Here is a 20,601-nt window from a genome sequence, read left to right as displayed (position 1 = left end):
ACACGGAGATTAAAACAAAGACTATCCTCCAAAAAATATCCCAACTTGCCCCTCAGAGAATTATTTCATGAGCTTTTAAAATGAGGTTATTGTTTTATTATTGTGTGTGGGTATGTGTGTATAGAACACAGCATACGTGTGGAGGTCAGAGGAAAACTTGGCAGACGTGGTTTTCTCCTTGTAGCTTTATGTGTGTTCTGGGGGCCCAACACGGGTCATCAGGCTTGTATCCTTGGATGGAAAGCGATTTTACCCAGTGAGCATCTGGCCGGGCCTCCACCGTGTGCTTTTATAATTGCACTGAAGTCTCCACCTATGTCTCTTTCCTCCCACATTGATCAGTTACTGGAACTTTCTATTTAACATTTCAGCCGTCTGTTTTCAGAATAGAGCAGTACTGATGTAAGACAGGTAGGGATTGACGGCAATGGCTGAGATGCACACATCTCCACAGGGACACCCGCAGCTGACACCGGCCAAGAAACAGAAACTAGGAACAGACTCCTAAGCACAGAAGGAGGAAAACTCAAAGCTGGAGGCTTCGCTAGGGAGTTCTTCCGCATCGGCAAAGATAAGACAGCATCCATTTTCACAGCTTATTCAGCGAAAGACTAGAGGACATGATTCTGAAGTCATTCTAGAAGGCCACTTAGCATTCTGACACCAACACAGAGAGTTTTACAAAAGAAGGAATCCACAGACCACGTCTCTCGCGCCTCAGCCCAATACCAGCAAAGCGAATCGAGCAACCTAAGAAGATAATTGTGTGTCCCGACTGAGTGGGATTTACCCCGGAAATACATAAGAAACACAAGACAAATGAGAAGAGGCACGCACAGTGCAAATCTCTGGAGGGGGGGTGGGGGGGTTGGCAGGTAGACTGGACTGCACTCAGTTTGGGAATTGTGGGGCGTGATGGGTTGGAGGAGGAAGAACTGAGAGCCATGGCCCACCCTCTTCTAGGTGGGGCTACCCTGTGTGTTGGGACTGTGATGCTCAAAGATTGGACCCATAATTGGTCAGAGCTGGAAGTGACTTTAGACACAGGAAGTCCTGGCTCCTATCTTGCAAACGAGGAATGCTGAGGACCAGAGAGGCAGCACGAGCTCCGAATAACTGGTAGCTCTTACACTCGTCAGCCATGTCCTCTCCTGTCCGACTACAACTGCTCCAGATCTTGCTACCCATGAACGCCAGGGAGGGAATAATAAGAGCAAAGGCTTACATTGTACCCACCCTGTGTCAGGCAAGATTTAAATGCTATCCATTCACCTACTTTATCTTCACAGAAGCCCTACCAGATGGCAGCATCAATGTTCTCACTTTAAGGATGGAGTCCAGGAAAGGCTATGGAACTTGTCAAACTCACTTATGGGGTAAGTGGTGGCTATTTGGTCTCTGCGGCCAGTTCTCCCTCCTTCACCTCTCTGTCCCTCTTCAAGGTATCCACAGGCTGGCTTCAGTTCCACTGTGTAATGGTTAGCACCTGGACTTCTAGAGCTTACTGACTCTACAATACCCCATGTGGAAGAGAAGCCTCTGCACTGCTCCTATGTCAGGCCCAAGTGTCCAGGACCACGGAATGACCACACAGTTCTGTATTATTATGGGTTGATTGTGAAATGTCTCTCACAGGCTCACAAGGTATGGCCAGTGGTGGGAGGTTCTGGATCCTTTAGGAGAAAGTAGGTCACTTGGGTGTTTATCCAAAGAGGGCATCCTCTTCCTATCTGTTCTCGTTCTCTCCCCTCCCCCCCTCTGCTTTCTGTTCTCCCTGAAGTGAAGATCACACTCTGTGCACGCTCCTGCCACCATCACGTCTTGCCCGAGCACAAGGGGCCAAGCAACTGTCAGCTGAACCATCAGCTGCATCGTGAGCCCAAAGAAGTATTTCTTCCCTTACGTTGTTCTCACAGGTATTTTGATCAACGCCATGTAAAAGCAACTACTCCATGTCCTATTACTGAGTCCAGAGTGGCTGTCAGCACCTGCACAATGCCCTTGTTTAGCTTCTGACGCTAAGGGCTGTGCAGAGCAATCTGGGGTCATTGCTAGGGGATCTCACGGAGACTAATGCAAGGCCACCGGTCTCCCTAAGAACACTGCCATCTGATGAAGGTTGCTAACACTGCCTTCATGAACTTGCTTCCGTGTTGTGCTGACTCTCAGGACCTTGAATATGGGTGGGCTAAGCACTATAAGCCTTCTATCCCAGGAGTTTAGCACTCAACACACAGCAAGAACCTTGGGAAGGTGCTGGATGAATGGGTGGGAGTTTGCATGCATATAGTATGTGTGCCAGTCAGAGAAGCAATCACTAGACACTGGTGGAAATTCTGCTATACTCCTATTACAGCTAAAAAAAAAAACTGAGTGATAATTTTCCACTGTTGGTTTAGGATTAAATGAGGTCGTTAAGTATCTTGGACATCTGCTGCCTAATAAATTCAATATCCTCCCTTTTGTGAGCACATATCCTACTCTCTCAGTTCTTGATTCCCTGAGAAGTATGGTAAGAGGCCTGCAGGGTTCCTTGTGTGGGCGTGTGTTCATGGAGAAGAGTGCCAGAGACTGCGTTGTGTCCACATTGCTTTCAGAGGAGGCTTTATTAGCTGGTGAAGCAACACAACTCAACCAAGGCGCCACCGGCAGCAAACAATGAGCTGGAGCAATCCTCCTGCAGGGGGGCTTGAGTCCTGGGTGACCAGGGAATGGGATGATTTCCTAGCTCCAGGTCTTGGAGACAGCCTGCCATCAACCTTCACCTTGCAGCTCTCTCTGCTCAGCAGCGAGGGTTCCCCAAGTCTACCCCCAGCCAGCTCCTCTGTGTGACCCGGAAACTCCGTGTAGGAGACTCAGCTGCACAAATGACAAGCAGCAGGGTGGGTGGGAGCTTCAACTTCAGTTCTGCGGAAGCTGGAAGCTTCTTTAGGCAAATGGAGAGGCCACTGGCTTCCAAACACCTCAGGAAACTCAGGCTCCGAGGGTCACGGTCAATGCGCAGTCGCTGCAGATGTCCACAGTAAGGCATTTCCTGCCCTCTCCCCACCTCCTGCCTTACGGTGGTCTGGGCATGGCGCATGTATGCTCGGGAGAGGTGTGCAGGGAGTTTGGTTTACACTGTAAATAACGGAGCCCTGGGTCTAAAATTGTACAGAGTGGCTTCGGGTCGGGCTAAGATTCAGGGTGGAAGTATGGAGACGCATTGGTCTGCCTACTTAGAGAAGCAGGGTACATTAGTACAGTCACATCACACCCTGGGAATGGGCAGCACAGGACATGAACACTACAAAGCAGGTCCAGCCCTGGGGGGGAAGGCAGATGCTGTCCTTGACATGATCTCTGATTGCGTGGCAGGGGCTTCCTTCAATGTGCCATATACTACTGGAGCACAGATACTGTGTGTGTGTGTGTGTGTGTGTGCGCGCGCGCGCGCGCGCGCGCGCGCGCCTTAAGTAACGAGCTAGTCACACTGGCTGGCACGGTCCCCCCCCTGAATACTGTCCGACTTGGTCATTTACTTCTCCCATGCTAGCATGCCAGTCATATGGATGTTCCAAATGCCCCTCCTACTAACATTTGCTTTTCAGGCCTGTGTTATTAGGTTAGAGGGCATGCCGGCAGAAGAGAGGGCTTCGCAGGGAACAGTGGCCCTGATGCAGGCAGTTCCTACCATGTCACTCTGCGATTGCGTGGCCCCATACATGGTGATCCCGTTGGATGGTGCTGCTGGCTGCGGTGTGTCGGGCTGGATGTACCCTCTTCTGTCGATGAGGCTGTAGAAGAACAAACACAGGAAGGAGAGGCTGAGGAAAAGCTCAAAGATAATAATAATAATAACGTTATTTAAATGTCTAGGCTTGGGGTCCCTCTACAATGGATAATTTCAAGTGTCAATTTGATGAGATCTAGAATCGCCTGGGAGATGAGCCCATGGGTATAGCACAAATAATAAAAACCCAGAGACAGATATAGGGGTTAAAGCTGAAGATCAGAAAAGCAAAGCAGCCAACCACCAGAGAGATCAGACCAAAAGGGCAATATCCTGTCTCCATGAATCCTCAGACTAAGCCTAAGACCCGTTTCCTCCCATCTTATATGCTTCTCTAGTGCTGGGACTAAAGGTGTGTACCACCACCGCCTGGCCTCTATGGCAAACTAGTGTGGCTGCTGGGATTAAAGGTGTGCACCACCACCGCCTGGCCTGTATGGTTGACTAGTGTGACTGCTTTGCCCTCTTATCTTCAGGCAACTTTTATTTATTAAATCACAAATAATATACCACTATATATGGGCATGTCTGTGGAAGATTATCTTGACTGTGAACAATCCTCACACTGTGGGAAGTACCATTCCCTAGCCTGGGGTCCTGGACTGTACAGTGATGTGGGACGTCCCTCTGGATGCTGCCAATATGCACTGCTTTAATTGGTTGATGAATGAAGCTACTTCAGCCAATGGCCAGCTAGGCAGGAAATCCAAACAAAGATTCAGAGAAAGGAAAGGCAGAGTCATGGAGATGCCATGTAGCTGCTGAAGGAGTAACATGTCAGAGCATCACTGGTAAGCCACAGCCTAATGGCAAGATGCAGACGAATAGAAATGGGTTAATTTAGTTGTGAGAGCTAGTCAGTAATATGCCTGAGCCATTGGCCAAACAATTGTGATTAATATTAAACCTTAGAGTGTTATTCCATAAGCAGCTGCAGGGACCCATGAATAGGAAAGAACCCAGTTCAGGGGGACCAGCTGACAGAGAAAAATATTCAGCTACAGCTACAAAGGAGAAAGTGGGGTATGCATAAGCATTGTTGTTCCATTTCCTGTGGATACAATATGATGAGCTGTATCAAGCCCCTCTGGTCTTGACTTCCCTGTCCTGAAGTACCCTTGACCTGTGAGCCAAAATAAGACCTTCTGCCATTAAATTGTTTTTATCAGGGCATGTTATTCCTGAAACAGGAAAAGAGATTCAAACAGGCTCTGTGATGAACCCACCTAGGCATCTTGGAATTTTCCATAAGCATCCTCCACATGAAATCAGTTACCAAATTCTGTTACTTTTTCCTTTAGGGTACTGAGATTTGAACCTGTGTATGCTAGACACATGCTCTAACACTGAATTGTATCCTTCCCTGTCATTTCTACTTTTAAGAGGTCTGTGGCATTGGTTGCTCCCCTTGTCACTCTAGATGTTTGTCACCTGCTACAGGCCCCAACAGCTTCCTCTTAGGTACCGCCCACTGCCACAACTGTTCTCAACTTTCTTCTCTAGTTTCAAGGCTACATCATTTTATCACACCAATTCAGAGATATCTTCTGAGAGCCTACACGGGACTGGTGCATTGTGGGAGACCAGAGCGAACCACACCTGTATGCACTCTGCTTTGCTCTCTCTGTATTTATTTTCAAACCATCCCCACCAAAGCCACATTCTCTCCCACTCCTCTGTCCACTGACATTGGCTTGAAGAGGAACACTGGGGAATGAATTGTGCCAATCCCCGCACCTGTGAACGTGACCCTATTTGTAACCTATGGTTACCTTGCAAAGGTAACCATGAGAAATGAATTCCTAACTAAGGAGGGTCTCAGCCCACTATGACTGGTGTCCTTAAGAAGAGAAGACAGATGGCAGTACCATGTGGAGAAACAGACACAGGAAGGAGGCCACAAAACATGGACACACAGACTAGAACATAGACGCTAAGATCAAGGATGGCTGCTCACCACCAGAGGCTGGGCAGAACAAGAAAAAACACTTCCTACTTAGAAGACACATGGCTCGACTGCTGATGCCTTTATTTTAAACTTCTGATCTCAGACTGTGAGAACTACATGTCGGTGTGGGACAATTGCTAATATTTGGTCAATTATATTTTAAATAAACACTGATTGACCAGTAGCTAGGCAGGAGGTATAGGTGGGACAATCAGACAGGAAGTAGAGGTGGGTCAATGAGAACAGGAGAATTCTGGGAAGGAGGAAGCCCATTTCTCTGCAATCCTGACCCAGGCACAGAAGAAGTAAGATGTGACTACTTCCCTGAATAAGGTACCGAACCATGTGGCTAGCATAGACAAGAATAATGGGCTAATATAAGTTATAAGACTTAATAAGAAGCCTGAGCTAATGGGCCAATTAGTTTTTTTTTTTTTTCGAGACAGGGTTTCTCTGTGGTTTTGGAGCCTGTCCTGGAACTAGCTCTTGTAGACCAGGCTGGTCTCGAACTCACAGAGATCCGCCTGCCTCTGCCTCCCGAGTGCTGGGATTAAAGGTGTGCGCCACCACTGCCCGGCTTGGGCCAATCAGTTTTATAACTAATGTAGACCTCTGTGATTTCTTTAGGACTTAATGACTGTGGGAACTGGGCAGGACAGAAACCTCTGACAACATGTTATTTCCAGACCCTCCTCTCATGACACTTAATTACAGCACCCCAGGAAGCACTATACAGGCAGTACCAGACAACTTAGCTTCAGAGAATCCCTGAAGGGAGCTCCAAGTCCTGAACAGGGTTCATGACAATAGGTTAGGTCTGTAGTAACAGGTATACCTGACCACTTGGAGAAATAGCTCTGCCTATATCAGGGAAGTTGCAATGGGAGGTTGTTAGATGAAGCCTGGATGACTATAAGCTGTAAGATGAAATAAACCCTTTCCTCTTTGAGCTGTTTTTGGCTATGGTGTCACAGCAATAGAAACCCATTAAGACAGGCCCCTCATATCGTATGTGGTAGCTTGACTGTAATTGTATCCTTAAGCTCATAGGGAGTGGCACTATTAGGAGGTGTGGCTTTGTTGGAGTAGGTGTGGCTTGTTGGAGGAATATGTCACTGTGGAGGTGGCTTTTAGGCCTCATATACGCTCAAGCTATGCCTAGTATCTTAGTTTGCGTTCTGTTGCCTGCCAATCAAGATGTAGGACTCTCAGCTCCAGCACCATGTCTGCCTACAATCTGCTATGTCACACCATGACGATAATGGACTAAATGTCTGAGACTCTAAGCCACTCTGTTAATGTTTTCCTTTATAAGAGTTGCCATAGTCATGGCATCTCTTCACAGCAATAGAAACTCTAAGGCACCCTACCCGTTTTCTCTGTCTTGCACTTTTCCCTAGCCCCCTCCTGCACACGATCAGTTCTGATTTCTCTTGACTAACTAGACTACCCCCTTCATCACAAACTACCCCTTCATCACAGACTACACTTTCATCACAGATAGACTACCCCTTCATCACAGACCACCCCTTCATCACAGATAGACTACCCCTTCATCACAACTACCCCTTCATCACAAACTACCCCTTCACCACAGACTACCCCTTCATCACAGACTACCCCTTCATCACGGACTACACTTTCATCACAGATAGACTACCCCTTCATCACAGACCACCCCTTCATCACAACTACCCCTTCATCACAAAATACCCCTTCATCACAGACTACCCCCTTCATCACAGACTACCCCTTCATCACACTCTACCCCTTCATCACAACTACCCCTTCATCACAGACCACCCTTTCATCACAACTACCCCTTCATCACAGACTACACCTTCATCACAGACTACCCCTTCATCACAGACTACACCTTCATCACAGACTACCCCTTCATCACAGACTACNTCACAACTACCCCTTCATCACAGACTACACCTTCATCACAGACTACCCCTTCATCACAGACTACACCTTCATCACAGACTACCCCTTCATCACAGACTACACCTTCATCATAGACTACACCTTCATCACAGACTGCCCTTCAACACAGACTACTCCACTTCTTGAGAAAGGCAACTCAAGCTACGTCTGAGGTGGATGGCACTGCTGAACTGGCTGGCCTGATGGAAAAGGCCCTGCTATGTGAGGACACAGAGCTGAAGGAAGAAAAGGCCAGAAAAGCCAGGAGGGAAGGGCAGAGATGAACATTATCACCTTCATTGGCCTGGGGCCAACCCTGGGGTGCCCATTAACACCCAGCCTTTCCCTATGGATTCCTCAGACTCTGTCAAGTTGATTCAATGGAGTGGGGTGTAAAAGGGTAGAGGTCACTCCAGCCTAGCATCCTTGGTCCCCACAAGTAAAATGAAACACAGCTCATTATGCCAACCTCAGCAATTGAAGCTAACCTCTAACCAGGTGGAGCACTATTAGTGAAAACCCAGAAAGAGAAATTGGGGTACAACTGAAGGTCAGAAAAGCAAAACAGCCAGCCACTGGCTCTTACCTCTACCTCAGTCCAAAATGGCAATTCTGTCTCCAGGAATCTCAGACTGAGACTGTGCCTGAGAGCTACCTCCAAACATTTTATAATCCTCTTTGGGGCTGGGATTAAAGGCGTGCACCACTGGGATTAAAGGCATGCACGACCCAGTTTCTATGGCAACTAGTGTGGCTACTGGGATTAAAGATGTGTGTTACCACTGCCTGGTCTGTAAGGCTGACCAGGTCTACATACTCATCCTACACAAACCCCCCAAGATGGCACATTAATATTAATATCACGATATAAGATATAACTTTAAAACGTTCCACATTCCTTACAAATTCAAACACATTAAAATTTCAGTCTCTAAAATATCTGATCTCCTTAAAAATTTAAAACCTCTTGTGAAAGTTCAAAATCTTTCAGCTGTGGGCTTCTGTAAAAATCAAAAATTAAATACCTTCTCACTTCAAGAGGGAAGACCCAGGGCAAGTCACAATCTGAACAGAGCAAAACCAAACTCCACCAGTATAAATAATTCGACGTCTAGAGTCTGGGATTCACTCGTGGTCCTTCTGGGCTCCTCCAAGGGGCTTGGGCAACCTCACAGCTCTGTCCTCTGCAGCACACACAGTTTGTCTTCCAGGCTCCAGCTGGCTCCAGTCCACCACCGCTGCTGTTCTTGGTCCTCCCGTGGTACCGGCATCTCCAAAATGCTGGGGTTCTCTGCTGCACCTGGGCTGCACTTTCACCAACAGCCTATCATAGGTTCTCCTCATGGTGCCAAGCTTCAGCTTCTCTGCAAGACCCTTTCAACTCTGGGCCTTCTACTGCTCCGGAGGCTCTCCTGGCCTCTCAAGGGGCCAAGCCTCATCTTCTCCCCATGACTCCTTTTATGCCTTCAAAATCAGTACGGCCTGGGTGACTCCGAGATACCAAGTTTGGCTGCCATACAAGGTACAACCTTGGCCATCTCTGGAGCACAGCTTTTGTGCTCCAAGATTTCACCTCAGTGACGCTGTTCTCTTCTTAATCACTACTAATTTCTCCTCTCCCGTTGACCAGCATCAAGTGTCCCAGCAAAGTGAAGGGCTCACTTCAGCAGTTCTGGGATCTTGCTCACCACAGCTGACTCCTCAGACCCAGCTACCCAGAACCACAGGACCTTAATTCAAAATAACACATGGCCCTGAAAGAGTCTTTAACTTCCTTCCGAAACTTCAGAAGCCCGGCCTCTATTGTCTGCATTACCCTCAGCATTCTTATCTTCCAGGCTCCTACAGAAGAACTCATCAAGCGTTGAACTCAATGGCTTTTCTTGCATAAAATTCCAAAGCCCTTTCACAATCTTCCCCCAAACAACATGGCCAGGTTAGACCACAGCAATAGACCCCCAGTACCCAGTTGTCTTAGGGCTGCTATTGCTGTAATCAACACAATGACCAAAGAAGCTTGTAGAGGGAAGGGTTTGGTTCACACTTCCACATCACTGTTCATCGTCAAAAGAAGACAGGACAGGAACTCAAGCAGGGCAGGAACCCAGAGGTAGGAGCTGCTGCAGAGACCATGGAGGGGTGCTACTTACTGCCTTGCTCCCCATGGCTTACTCAGCCTGCTTTCTTAGAGAACCCAGGACCATTTGGCCAGGGTTGACACCACACAAAATGGTCTGGACCCTCCCACACCAATCACCAATTAAGAAAATGTCCTGCAGGTTTGCCTACAGCCAGACCTCGTGGAGGAATTTGAGTTCCCTTCCTCTCTAATGACTCTAGCTTGTGTCAAGCTGACATAAAACCAGCCAGTACAAACACCAAGTCAATCCATTTGTCAGGGAGGTCATTTTGGTCATTACAAGTTTCGATCTATGAATATATGCACAGAGTGACATACAATGAGCAAGGTCACATGCTTCTGGTTCCTAGTCTGAAATATAGGAAATGTCTTCCCGATAGGACACAAATCAGTTCACGACCAAAAAGAAGTGAAGTATGAGCAAACGAAGCCAGGCTTCTGTGTCACTGGGTGTGTCTAAGCGGCACACTGAAGACAGTGGACCTGGGGTCATCGGTGGGTGTGGCCAGCTCCAGCAGGTGGGGTCAGGCAGCTTTCCCCAGACCTGTACTGAGTGTACTGCTCTCTGACTCTTACCTGGGGGAGATGGGCCCGCACAGGGCGACACAGCAGTTTGTGAAGATGTTCCCATAGCTGTAGGGGTTGTAGTTTTCTTTACCTCTTTTATTGGACCAAGAGCCTTTGATCTGAAAGAGAAGGAGCATCAGTAACACAATGTCTAGGATTTGGCCAACTGGACCCAGGGATGCCTTTGAGAGATGCAAATAAGGGCTATAGCTCAGTGGGAGAACATCTCCCCAGCACATGCCCAACGCTGGTGGCACTGCTAGCATCGCAAACAGTCTTTACTGGGAGAAACAGAGGCACTCTTTTTTCTGTGGAAAACAAGCATTTATAGAAAACTTAGAAATATCCTCAGACAGTAGCTTAGGTTAGGGAGAAAGCAATCTCTGGGGCAAAAATGTTCCTTTAAGATTATACTGCGCTACTAAAAGTTCTAATAGAAACCGGTGGAGACTCTGGCTTTCATATTCATATCTTGCCCCCTCTTATTTATTTGTTTATTGTGTGTTGTGTGTTATAGGTGTGTGGCATATGTGCTATTACATGCGGAAGCCAAGATGAGATGCCTGCTGTGTTTCCCTGATGCTCTCCAGTGATGCTGTTGCCTTCAACAGAGGCTCTTACTGAACCTGAAGCCTATGGTTTCAGCTAGGTGGGCTGGCCTGGGAGCTCACAGGTACTGCTTGTCTCTGTGTTTCCCCCACCCCTGCCCCAGTGCTGGGTTTACAGGCGTGTGTGGCTGTGTGGGTACTGGGGTATCAGATTCAGGCCCTTGTGACTGCAGAGCAAAGGTTCTTACCCATTGAGCCCGGACTTCCTATCCCTAAGTTGTAATTAAGTGAATGCTAACCGAAACAAATTAACTCGGGTTCCTTAACTGCCACTTGAGATAGGGAATGCAGCCTCTTGTTAAAACTGTCCGTCTTGCAGATTCCAGGAGTCATAGTTACCAAGTTGAATGCGCTGTTTTAGCAGTTCCTTATCTCATTTATTTATCATTTATTTTCCTCAGCTTTCGTTTAAGGAAATTGGATCTGCTTGGAAACATTTAAGATGCATAGACAGACGGAATCTCGGTGTGAAGAGCAGGTGCGAACGATACTTGCTGGGAGGGGTTTCCAACATGTTTCCCATCCCCCTCCTCCCCCTGCATTATGCGCAGGAAGACACTCCGGGACTCAAAGTTCAACGCTGGGTCAGGACAATTTCCTCCAGAAGCCACTGGACCCCAAGATGCCAGCCTGCCATGGTCTGTCTTTGGTTGGGGAAGCGTGACAAGCTGCCTCCAAAATGGTTGAAGAGGATTTGAAGAGGCTTCTCCAGGTCAGAACTGGGTGTCACTTGGCTTGTCTTAGGCCAGGACTGGCATCATGGTAGAATGTAGGAGGATGCAGGGATACCCCATACATTCATGTAGGACCCTGACAGGGCTTCCACGTCCTCCTCTGTCCCCAAGGTTCTCACAGCTGGATGGGACGTAGGGAAAAAGGTGACCCCGATCTCTCCCTTCCCCTCCCTCCTCCGAGGCATGCAGACACCATGCAGACACCACGCAGACACCATGCAGATACCATCCAGACACCCACTTGCTATGGTCGGGAACTTACGTCTTCATTTGTTGTCTGGTTGGAGCTGATCAAGTACGTGTGGAAGCCCGAGAGGCCAACGATGGACCAGACGGAGAAGAAGCACACCACAGCCTCCAGCACAGTGGGCGAGTCAAGGACACCGACAGAAGGAGAAGGAGTCCCCTGTCTCCCAGACAGGCGGGGTGGTAGGAGGTGAAGGGGCTGAAACCCCACAGGTGGGTTCTGGGCTCAGTTCTAGTCTCCTGTCCTGTCCTGTCCCAGTCTCTAACCAGAACCTCCCTCCTTCAGGCCAGTGGCCATCCTCAGACCTTCTGCCACCTCCTCCCCCAGTCAGAGGGGCAGCCACAGCTCTGGAATGGCTGCTCACTCTGGGGATCACTCGCTTATTCAGAGTGGGCAATTTCCCCTTTGACCTTCACCATCTCTGACTTGCAACCTAGGATGGATGGAAGCTAACAGTAGGTCAGACCTTCAATGAAAGGACTAAATATTAACTGTCCCTCTGGGTTTAGCTTCTAAATGCTGAGGACTTTCTTTCCAGTAAGCACCTCACCCGCCCACCAACACACAGGATGGCTTCTGAGATTTAGAAGCTCCTGCTTCTGGGGGCTGTCTGGTCTCATGCCACTTATGAAGCAGGTCAGAAGCGCTAAGGCCTATGAACTGGGGGGTGAGTCTTAAGTGTGGAATTGGGCTGGGGCGCTCCTTCTTAGAGACCCCCTGCCCAGCTCCACAGCTAATCCCTGGCCCAGGACACTGTGCTAGGGGCTGGGAGAGGACAGTGCGTGAAAGCCAGGCACTCAGCGTGATGTGTCACCTCCAAGGAAGGAACAGTATGGCCTTCCTCTCCTCACCAGCTGGCATTGATCAACCAAGAATGCAGCGATTTGAAAGGATGAGAGAATTTTCCCATCCCACAGATGTTTATAAGAGTCTATTTACAAGATACAGATGTTTCTCAGGAAAAACCAATTCATTTTGAGGCAGATCTGGGGTTTAAATATACATCTTGCTTCCTCCGAGCAATGAATTACGGACTGGGGAAAGTAAAGAAACCTTGTGCTTTCCTTATGCAACCACGGATGGAGGGACATAGATCAGGCTGTGCTGTGTCACCATTGATGTCTCCAGGTTGAAAATAATTCACCTCCGAGGACAGAGCTGAATATATTACCCGGTGCCTTCGTGTGATGATGGATGCCGTTGTTTGGGACATGAGTCTCACATCAATTGGGAAAAGGAGAACAGACAGTCACTAACATAGGAAGTCACAACATCCAATTTTAGAGAAGCAGGTGTTGGGGGAGGGTCTAAAGGACAAGAGAAACAGAAGGAAGAAAACCCTTCCCAGGGCCACAGAAGCCCTCTGCTTCCTCCAGGAAACGGCTGTGGTGGAGCTTTATGTGTGTGTGGAACAATGGCTCATGTATCCCAGTGGCCAGGGCACCCATATGTTATTTCTTTTCCTACCTATCAGGGCTGGGAGATGACTCAGGAAAACTTCATGTCCCACCCTGGCTACAAAGCAGAGGTGGAGTCCAAGAGGTCAAGATTAGGGGACCAGAGAGGAGGCTAAGTGGAGGGAAGGAGCCTGAGCCAGAGGCAGTGGCACTAGTTAGAACTCTATGCAGCTAAGGGACAAGATCAGAGACTTTGAGAGGAAATGACACAGTAGCTGGGGGAAAATGCGGCCTGGGGGAGAAAAGAGAAAAAAGATGGGAGCCCAGCATCAATCTCAGGGACACCTGTCCATCACCAGTCGTTTACAGCCCAGACAGAATGATGGGGAAATCAACATAGAAGGAAGGCTCAACCATGAACCACAAAAACTGCCACGTGAAAGTAGGACAGAGTTGAAGCAGGTGAATGGGCTGTGGGTGCCCGGGGACCCCATTTGCAGTGTGACCTGCATTACTAACTGCTTCCATTAGGAGGCAGTGTGATTGGTGGGCGAGGAATTGAAGGCGTTTACAGAAACGACAAAAATGGTGGTAGTGTGTGTATGTGCTTATGTGTGTTTGTGTGCATAGTTTCTCTCTCTGTGTGTATGCACGTGTATTTCTCTGTGTTTCTGTGTATGCGTGTGTTTCTATGTGTACACCTATGTGCTTTTAGAAGTCAGAGTCCAACTTTGGGAGTTATTCTGTGTCATTCACCTCTAAAATTTCTTTTGAGTCAGGGTTTCTCACAGGCCTGAAGCTTGCTAAGCAGGCTAGGCTGGGTGCTCATTGAGCCTTAGGAATCTGCCTGTCTCTGTCTCCACCGTACCAGGATTACTAGTACACACCACTGTGCCAGCTTCTATGCATGGATTCTGGGATTGAACTCAGGTTCTCAAGCTACCATGGCGAGCATTTTGCCAATGGAGCCATCTCCCTAGCCTAGAAAAAAGTAACTTTTATATGACTCTGTTCCATGCGTCAGAAGCCATTTCTTCACTGGTTGATAGAACACAGTGCTTCTGTGAGTTTTGAGCTGTCACAAAATGACATGTTGCCAAGGGACAAAGAGAGGTACTTTGGCTGTCCCGCGCAGCTGAAGTAATTTGCTAGAGAAACAGAGCCGAGCTGGGGGAGTAGCTCAGGGGGCAGAGTGCTTGCCTAGCCTGCACAATGCCCTTCATTCAATCTCTGGCATTGCGGAAAACCAGGCATGGTGGTACCCGCCTATGACAGTGCTGTACATCCAGAGGTGGATGCAGGAGGATCAGAAGTTCAAGGTAATCCTTGGTTACAGGGTGGGAGGTCAGCCTTGGCTACAAGAGACCCTAAGAACAATGATAGCACAGCTGAGGGTTGAATGCCCAGCCAGTACACGAATCTTCAGCTGGTTCTCTCCCCAATTCTCGCTGAAGGTCAGTAGTCCTTGGCTGACCTCATTCCAGTTCAGGGAGATAGGGACCCTGTTTGTAAGAGCCTGGGCATCTGTGGAAACCGAAGGAAAACTTCTCCTTATACCTGAGCTCAGGTTCAGGTACAGGCATTCCAGCAACGTATCTCACTAGTCCAGCAGCTTGACGTTCAAAATATATGTCCAGTAACGAGATCAGGAAGTGCTATTCTCTTCAAAGTTGCAAAACGTCTTGGCTCATTTTTTAAAAATAAAAATGAGAAGAAACAAATTCCACTGAGAGTCAATTTAATAAGACGTTGGATGTTTGCTGACTGCATCAGGGATGACTTCGGGTGAGAATCATTTCCACTGCCAGCCACTGCCAGCCTTAGTCCGTCTAACCCAGCGGCCAATAAAACAGGCAGCTCCTTTTGGGCCAGAGGATAGCTGTGGATTCCCTTAAACTCTAAGAGTCTGCACTAAGTGTGATGTTCAAAGTGCTGGCCTATAGACGCCCTGCAGAGCCCTCCCCGTGAACTCAGAGAGTAGGCTGGGCGGGCACCAGCTCCATGTTCCAGGGACCAGGCTCTGCTTGCAGAGGAGGAGGGGGGAGGGAAGGGGAGAGATGAATGAGGGGAGAAGTAACACAGAAACTTGGGTGAGAGCCAGGGAAAGTGGCTAAGGATGCTTCAGGCCGGGGATAATCATAAACAGTGGGAGACCATCGAGCTCTGTCTTCAGCATCTGATCTTTCCTCACAAAGAGGCCCAGAAAAAACGATTTTTCTTATAATCTCAGTAATTTAAAAGAAAACTCCCCCGAGGTGCTCTGCACCATGGAGACACAGAAGCCCGGAGTCATCCCTGAGTCAGGCTGCCCTGGCTTTTTCTAATCCTTTTATTCCAGGCAGGAAGCTGAAGCCCAGAGACCAAGTCGCTTTTAAGGGCTCAGATAACAAGCCACAGCGGAGCACAATCTGTGGACTTCTGGGAAACACGTATTCCTTCCTAAGACCCCAAGCGGAAGCAGTAGCACAAAGCTCGCAGGCTCCGTGCTCATGATGGTGAGACTGAGACGGACCTGACTGTTATTCTGTGGGTGAGTGTGAATGTGTGCTGCTGGGTTTCCTTGCTAACCAGGTTTTCTGAAAGGCCAGGAAGGGGTCACATTTAGGGGCTCTGCATGGGCCCTGTCCTTTCTGCCATTTCCAAGGCCCTGGGTCACCTCTTTGTGGGGCTTCAAGTGTGAACCCCATAGTTCTCATTAGAGAGACATTTCAGACGTAAGAGACCGTGGAGGTGGCCCGCGGCTGTATCTGCCTGGCAGACTATCCTGAAGCAGGTACACCTGGCAGGAATGGCTCCTTCACATCCGTCAGATGGATAACTCTACCTAGAGGCAGAACAGCACAGCTCTGCTGTCACCTGGCCACCCACCCATGACGGTGGCAGTTTGCATGAATGACTGACCCCGTAAGAAGGGGAAGTGACCGTTCTCTGTCACAGGTTCATCTGACCACAGCCCTTATCTCAAACCTTTCTCGCCTGCATGTGGAGGTTCCAGATTCACAGCGGAAGTGACCAGGAGCTCAACCAAACTCCCAACTAGAGCCTTTAAGAAACAGACTCTGAGGGCTGGGCAGTGGGTGGCGCACGCCTTTAATCCCAGCACTCTGGAGGCAGAGGCAAGCGGATCTTTGTGAGTTCGAGGCCAGCCTGGTCTACAAGAGCTAGTTCCAGGACAGGCTCCAAAGCTACAGAGAAACCCTGTCTCGAAAAACCAAAAAAAAAAAAAAAAAAGAAACAGACTCTGACAGATGGGCTCTAAAGGTTATTTAGGTGACAAGGTGCACAAGAACAATGGGACAGCACCATGGGCTGAGGGTGTGGGGAGGTGTTTCTAGCCATCAGAGCAAGGTCCCTACATGGCTCACAGCACAAGGAGGGGGTAAAATTCACAGTTAGTAGTAGGGGAACAGATGCTTGATTCTGAGGCATTCCCGGGATGCTTTTGTGTGCCCTTTAGGTAAAAACCATGTTACTGTCAATTTTCCCACTGGACACCAGTTCCAGTCTCCTCCTTCCTCTGTATGCAGCCTGCTATGGTCATCGAGCATCCTTAACCTCAACTTCCCGACTGTTGGGATTATAGGTATGTGCCCCTGCACTGGGCTCTACAACCTCGCCTTTGGAACAGAAGATTGATGTGGGAGTGATTTCTTATTAATAAAGAAACTGCCTTGGCCCATTTTATTGGATAGAAAATTAGGTAGGCGGAGTATACAGAAGAGAATTCTGGGAGAAAGAAGGTTAGAGGAGGAGTCGCCATGATGCTCCCACTCCAGACAGATGCAGGTTAAGATCCTCTCTGGTAAGCCAGCTCATGGGCTACACAGAATATTAGAAATGGGTTAGAACAATATGTAAGAGCTAGCCAATAAGAAACTGGACCTAGCCGGGCCAGGCAGTGTTTGAAAGAATACAGTTTCCATGTAATTATTTCTGGGTATAAGCTAGCCATGCGGGCGGCCGGGTGCCGGGGACGCAGCCCTGCCGCTCCTATTTCAACAGATGGCGCCCAACGTGGGGCTAAATCCACTTAAAAACCTGAGAAGCCTTAAAAATAAGGGAAACAGAGTTTAACACAGATTTTTGCTGTTTTGTTGGTGACATGCTGTAGAGAGATTCCTGATTCAGCAACAGCAGCAGAGAAAAAAAGCTGCGTCATTTTAAAGCGCGGCTTCCTGGTGCTATGCTGCCAGCGTGAACTCTGGCTTTAAAGCATTTCAAGGCTTTTATGGGACTGGATGTTTCTGTTCCCACTTGGGATCGGAGGAGATTGCTCTGAGACCTGCCGATGGCTCAGCGTTCCCTGCCTACACCTGGGCAGATGGCGGAATCAGGCTTAGGCAGGCGGAAGAGCATGGCGGATTCCTGCTGCCATACAGAGACGCGTTTTCAGACTGCGCAGTGCTCTGCGTGTCAGATTTGGCTGTAACTTGGATAAAAAGAGTTTCTGTGCTGCACACTCAGTCTCAAAATTAAATTGCTGATTGCGGCTCCAATGTAAACTGCTGTTTGCCTGTAACTGTGCTCAGCTCAAAAGCACCAAATGACTCTGAGGCAGGAGCGGCTGCTCCTTGCTGAACTGTGCTGATCTCAGGCAGGAACTACCGTAATTACCTTAAAACCGTGCAGTTAAGGTTTAGACTGGGCAGGACACAGGCAGTACCGTATTACCTATACATGGTGCAACTTAAGTTTTTAAGAAATGCTTAACATTTTAAGAAATGCTCCTGGAAAAAAAAAAAAAAATTACAGATTCACAGTAAAACAGATTCAGACACCGTTGGATGAATGTACGTAGGCTTGGGGAAAAAAAGAGAATATAAAGAATAAAGTTAATGTCTTAAAAAGAAAAAGGGTAAAGTCTTTAAAGAGACAGAGTACAGAAGTACAGATAGTTATAGATTAAGAGAAATAAAGAAAAATAAGCCACGTAAAAATGAAAAATTCACAGAGAGTCTGGATTATGTACATTGTGTTTTCTTTAAAATTTTTGACTGTGAAGGAGCTAAGTACAAAGAGACATTTTATTATATGGGCTGCTAAGCTGAACCTGCACATATGTTCTAAAGGTATCTTGACTTCAAAATTTGGATCTAAGGATATGATGCTTTGGAGAGGGTCTTCTTTTGTTTCCACAGAGGATGTGACCCTATGGATTGCATCTATCCCGGTATGGTATGATAGACCACGCCCTCCTGAAAGGTTGCTGTGAACACCCTCAAAAAATTACTTCACTCAACTGCCAACCGAGATGAACCTGACACACAGGTTACACCCTAAATGATCTGATTAACAGTGCCCCCATTCAGCAGGAAGCAGTTTGGAGAGAAAAAACTACGCCCATGTTCCCAAATATTGTTTATAAATGTTCTTTTACATTTAAAGGGGGATATGATATAGATATGAATAATTTGCATTGGTATGGATTTTAAGGTCAATTTTGTTATATGTATATGTATTTTTGAACTTGATTAAGGTATTGTGATTATGTAGTTCACTTAAAATGTAATGTATAATTAGGAAATATAGGTTGTTAATGGATAATCATTGCTAATAGTTAAGCTTGTAGTCATGTTAGTTAGATTTTCTAGATATATAGAGATATATTTCAATTAGATAGGCATTCTTCATATCTTTCAAAGACTGCAGAATATGGCATTTAAAATATTTTAATAACTTAGGACTTTTCATGACAAGGAGACACGTCTGCTCCTGGCAGCACCAGCTACTTCAAGAGGAAGATGGGCATCGAAGAGGATCCTTATGGAGTTGGATAGTCATTTGGGCAAGAAACTGCTCTTGCCTGGACTGTTGCATAAACTGGACACAGAGAACCCTCAGAGAGAGGACTGCTGAACTTGCCTAAAGGTGAGATGGTCTTTCGGGGTTCCTGATTCATGAAAGAGTCTACAAGACATTCTACAGAACACAGCAGAAAGTGACTGAACTGTCTTTAAAATTTCCTGCTTCATGGAAATGTATCTGGATACCATGGGCCTGTAGGCCGAAGATGGATGCCCCAACGGTACAGAGGAACTTTGGGTGACTGTCCAGGCAGCGAGATGTCTCTGTCATTTCTAGAGTTTTCTTATTTCTTGTTTACTTAGATAATATTATATCCTTCTGGAGTCTTTGATGGAGTTGAAGAATAAATAGTTATAGTTTTCCTTAGTTATGATAAGAGATAAAATAGATATAAATATTGTAACTGTAATTCTTACTTGATAACTGTTTTGTTATATGTAATTTTACTATGCTAAAGTTAAAGCCTTTCTTTTTTGTTTAAACGGAAAAAGGGGAAATGATGTGGGAATGATTTCTTACTAATAAAGAAACTGCCTTGGCCCATTTTATTGGATAGAAAATTAGGTAGGCGGAGTATACAGAAGAGAATTCTGGGAGAAAGAAGGTTAGAGGAAGAGTCGCCATGATGCTCCCACTCCAGACAGACGCAGGTTAAGATCCTCCCTGGTAAGCCAGCTCATGGGCTACACAGAATATTAGAAATGGGTTAGAACAATATGTAAGAGCTAGCCAATAAGAAACTGGACCTAGCCGGGCCAGGCAGTGTTTGAAAGAATACAGTTTCCGTGTAATTATTTCTGGGTATAAACTAGCCATGCGGGCGGCCGGGTGCCGGGGACGCAGCCCTGCCGCTCCTATTTCAACAGACTCCAATTTCAACAGAAGATAAAGGAAGAAGTGTAAATGCTCACCCAAAGAACACCTGGCTATACAGACTCTGGGGCTGGAAAGTAGTTAAAAGAGAATGAGGTAGATTTATCTCTAGGTAATGTTTCGAAACAAAATCAAGGAACAACGCAAAGAGCAGTGTCCTTGTAAGACACAAGCAACCCCTTAGCCACACACAAGTGTGTATTCCAATGTCATGAAGACTCTCTGGACGGACCTACGGAAACGGACAAGGAGTCCCACACAAGGGAGGGCCGGGGAAACCCTCCCTTTCTCCCTGTCGTGTTTCTTTTGGAATTACTTTAGAACTTTAACATTAATCAACTCGACATTGTGATGTCATGCAACGTAACTGGGGTCTTAAGCTTCAGGTCCCCTTTGCTCCATTGGCTGGGTGGGGAGATGTTGGTCTCTTTTTCTGTGTGGAGCAGGGCTGGTGTGGGGAGAATGTGGTTCTTGCTTAGGTGCCACCAGGGATGCCACTGGACTTCCTGGCACAGGGGCAGCCATAGGCAGCACTAGGGATATCTGTCTCTGTTTTCTTGGAGTCTTTTGGACATCAACTC

General features: G+C 47.5%; 1 protein-coding gene across 3 annotated transcripts in view; it reads right to left on the bottom strand.

Annotated features, from left to right (window-relative positions):
- The window catches only part of Zdhhc14 (zinc finger DHHC-type palmitoyltransferase 14), a 241,761-nt gene that overhangs the window by 11,832 nt on the left and 209,328 nt on the right, over nucleotides 1-20,601 (bottom strand). For all 3 annotated transcript variants that reach the window (XM_050135738.1, XM_050135736.1, XM_050135737.1), the window contains exons 6-8: nucleotides 11,961-12,063; nucleotides 10,366-10,475; nucleotides 3,674-3,776 (exon numbers count right to left, since the gene is read on the bottom strand). In XM_050135738.1, the coding sequence (XP_049991695.1) occupies nucleotides 3,674-3,776; nucleotides 10,366-10,475; nucleotides 11,961-12,063 (316 nt within the window). The remainder of the gene's footprint in view (nucleotides 1-3,673; nucleotides 3,777-10,365; nucleotides 10,476-11,960; nucleotides 12,064-20,601) is intronic.

The sequence above is a fragment of the Alexandromys fortis genome, unplaced genomic scaffold (genome assembly GCF_014885135.2).
Source record: "Alexandromys fortis isolate MF-2015 unplaced genomic scaffold, M_Fortis_MF-2015_v1.1 scaffold_23, whole genome shotgun sequence".
NCBI classification, from domain to species: Eukaryota; Metazoa; Chordata; class Mammalia; order Rodentia; family Cricetidae; genus Alexandromys; species Alexandromys fortis.
Note: the sequence above shows the minus strand (reverse complement) of the source record. Positions and strands in the feature narration are given on the sequence as shown.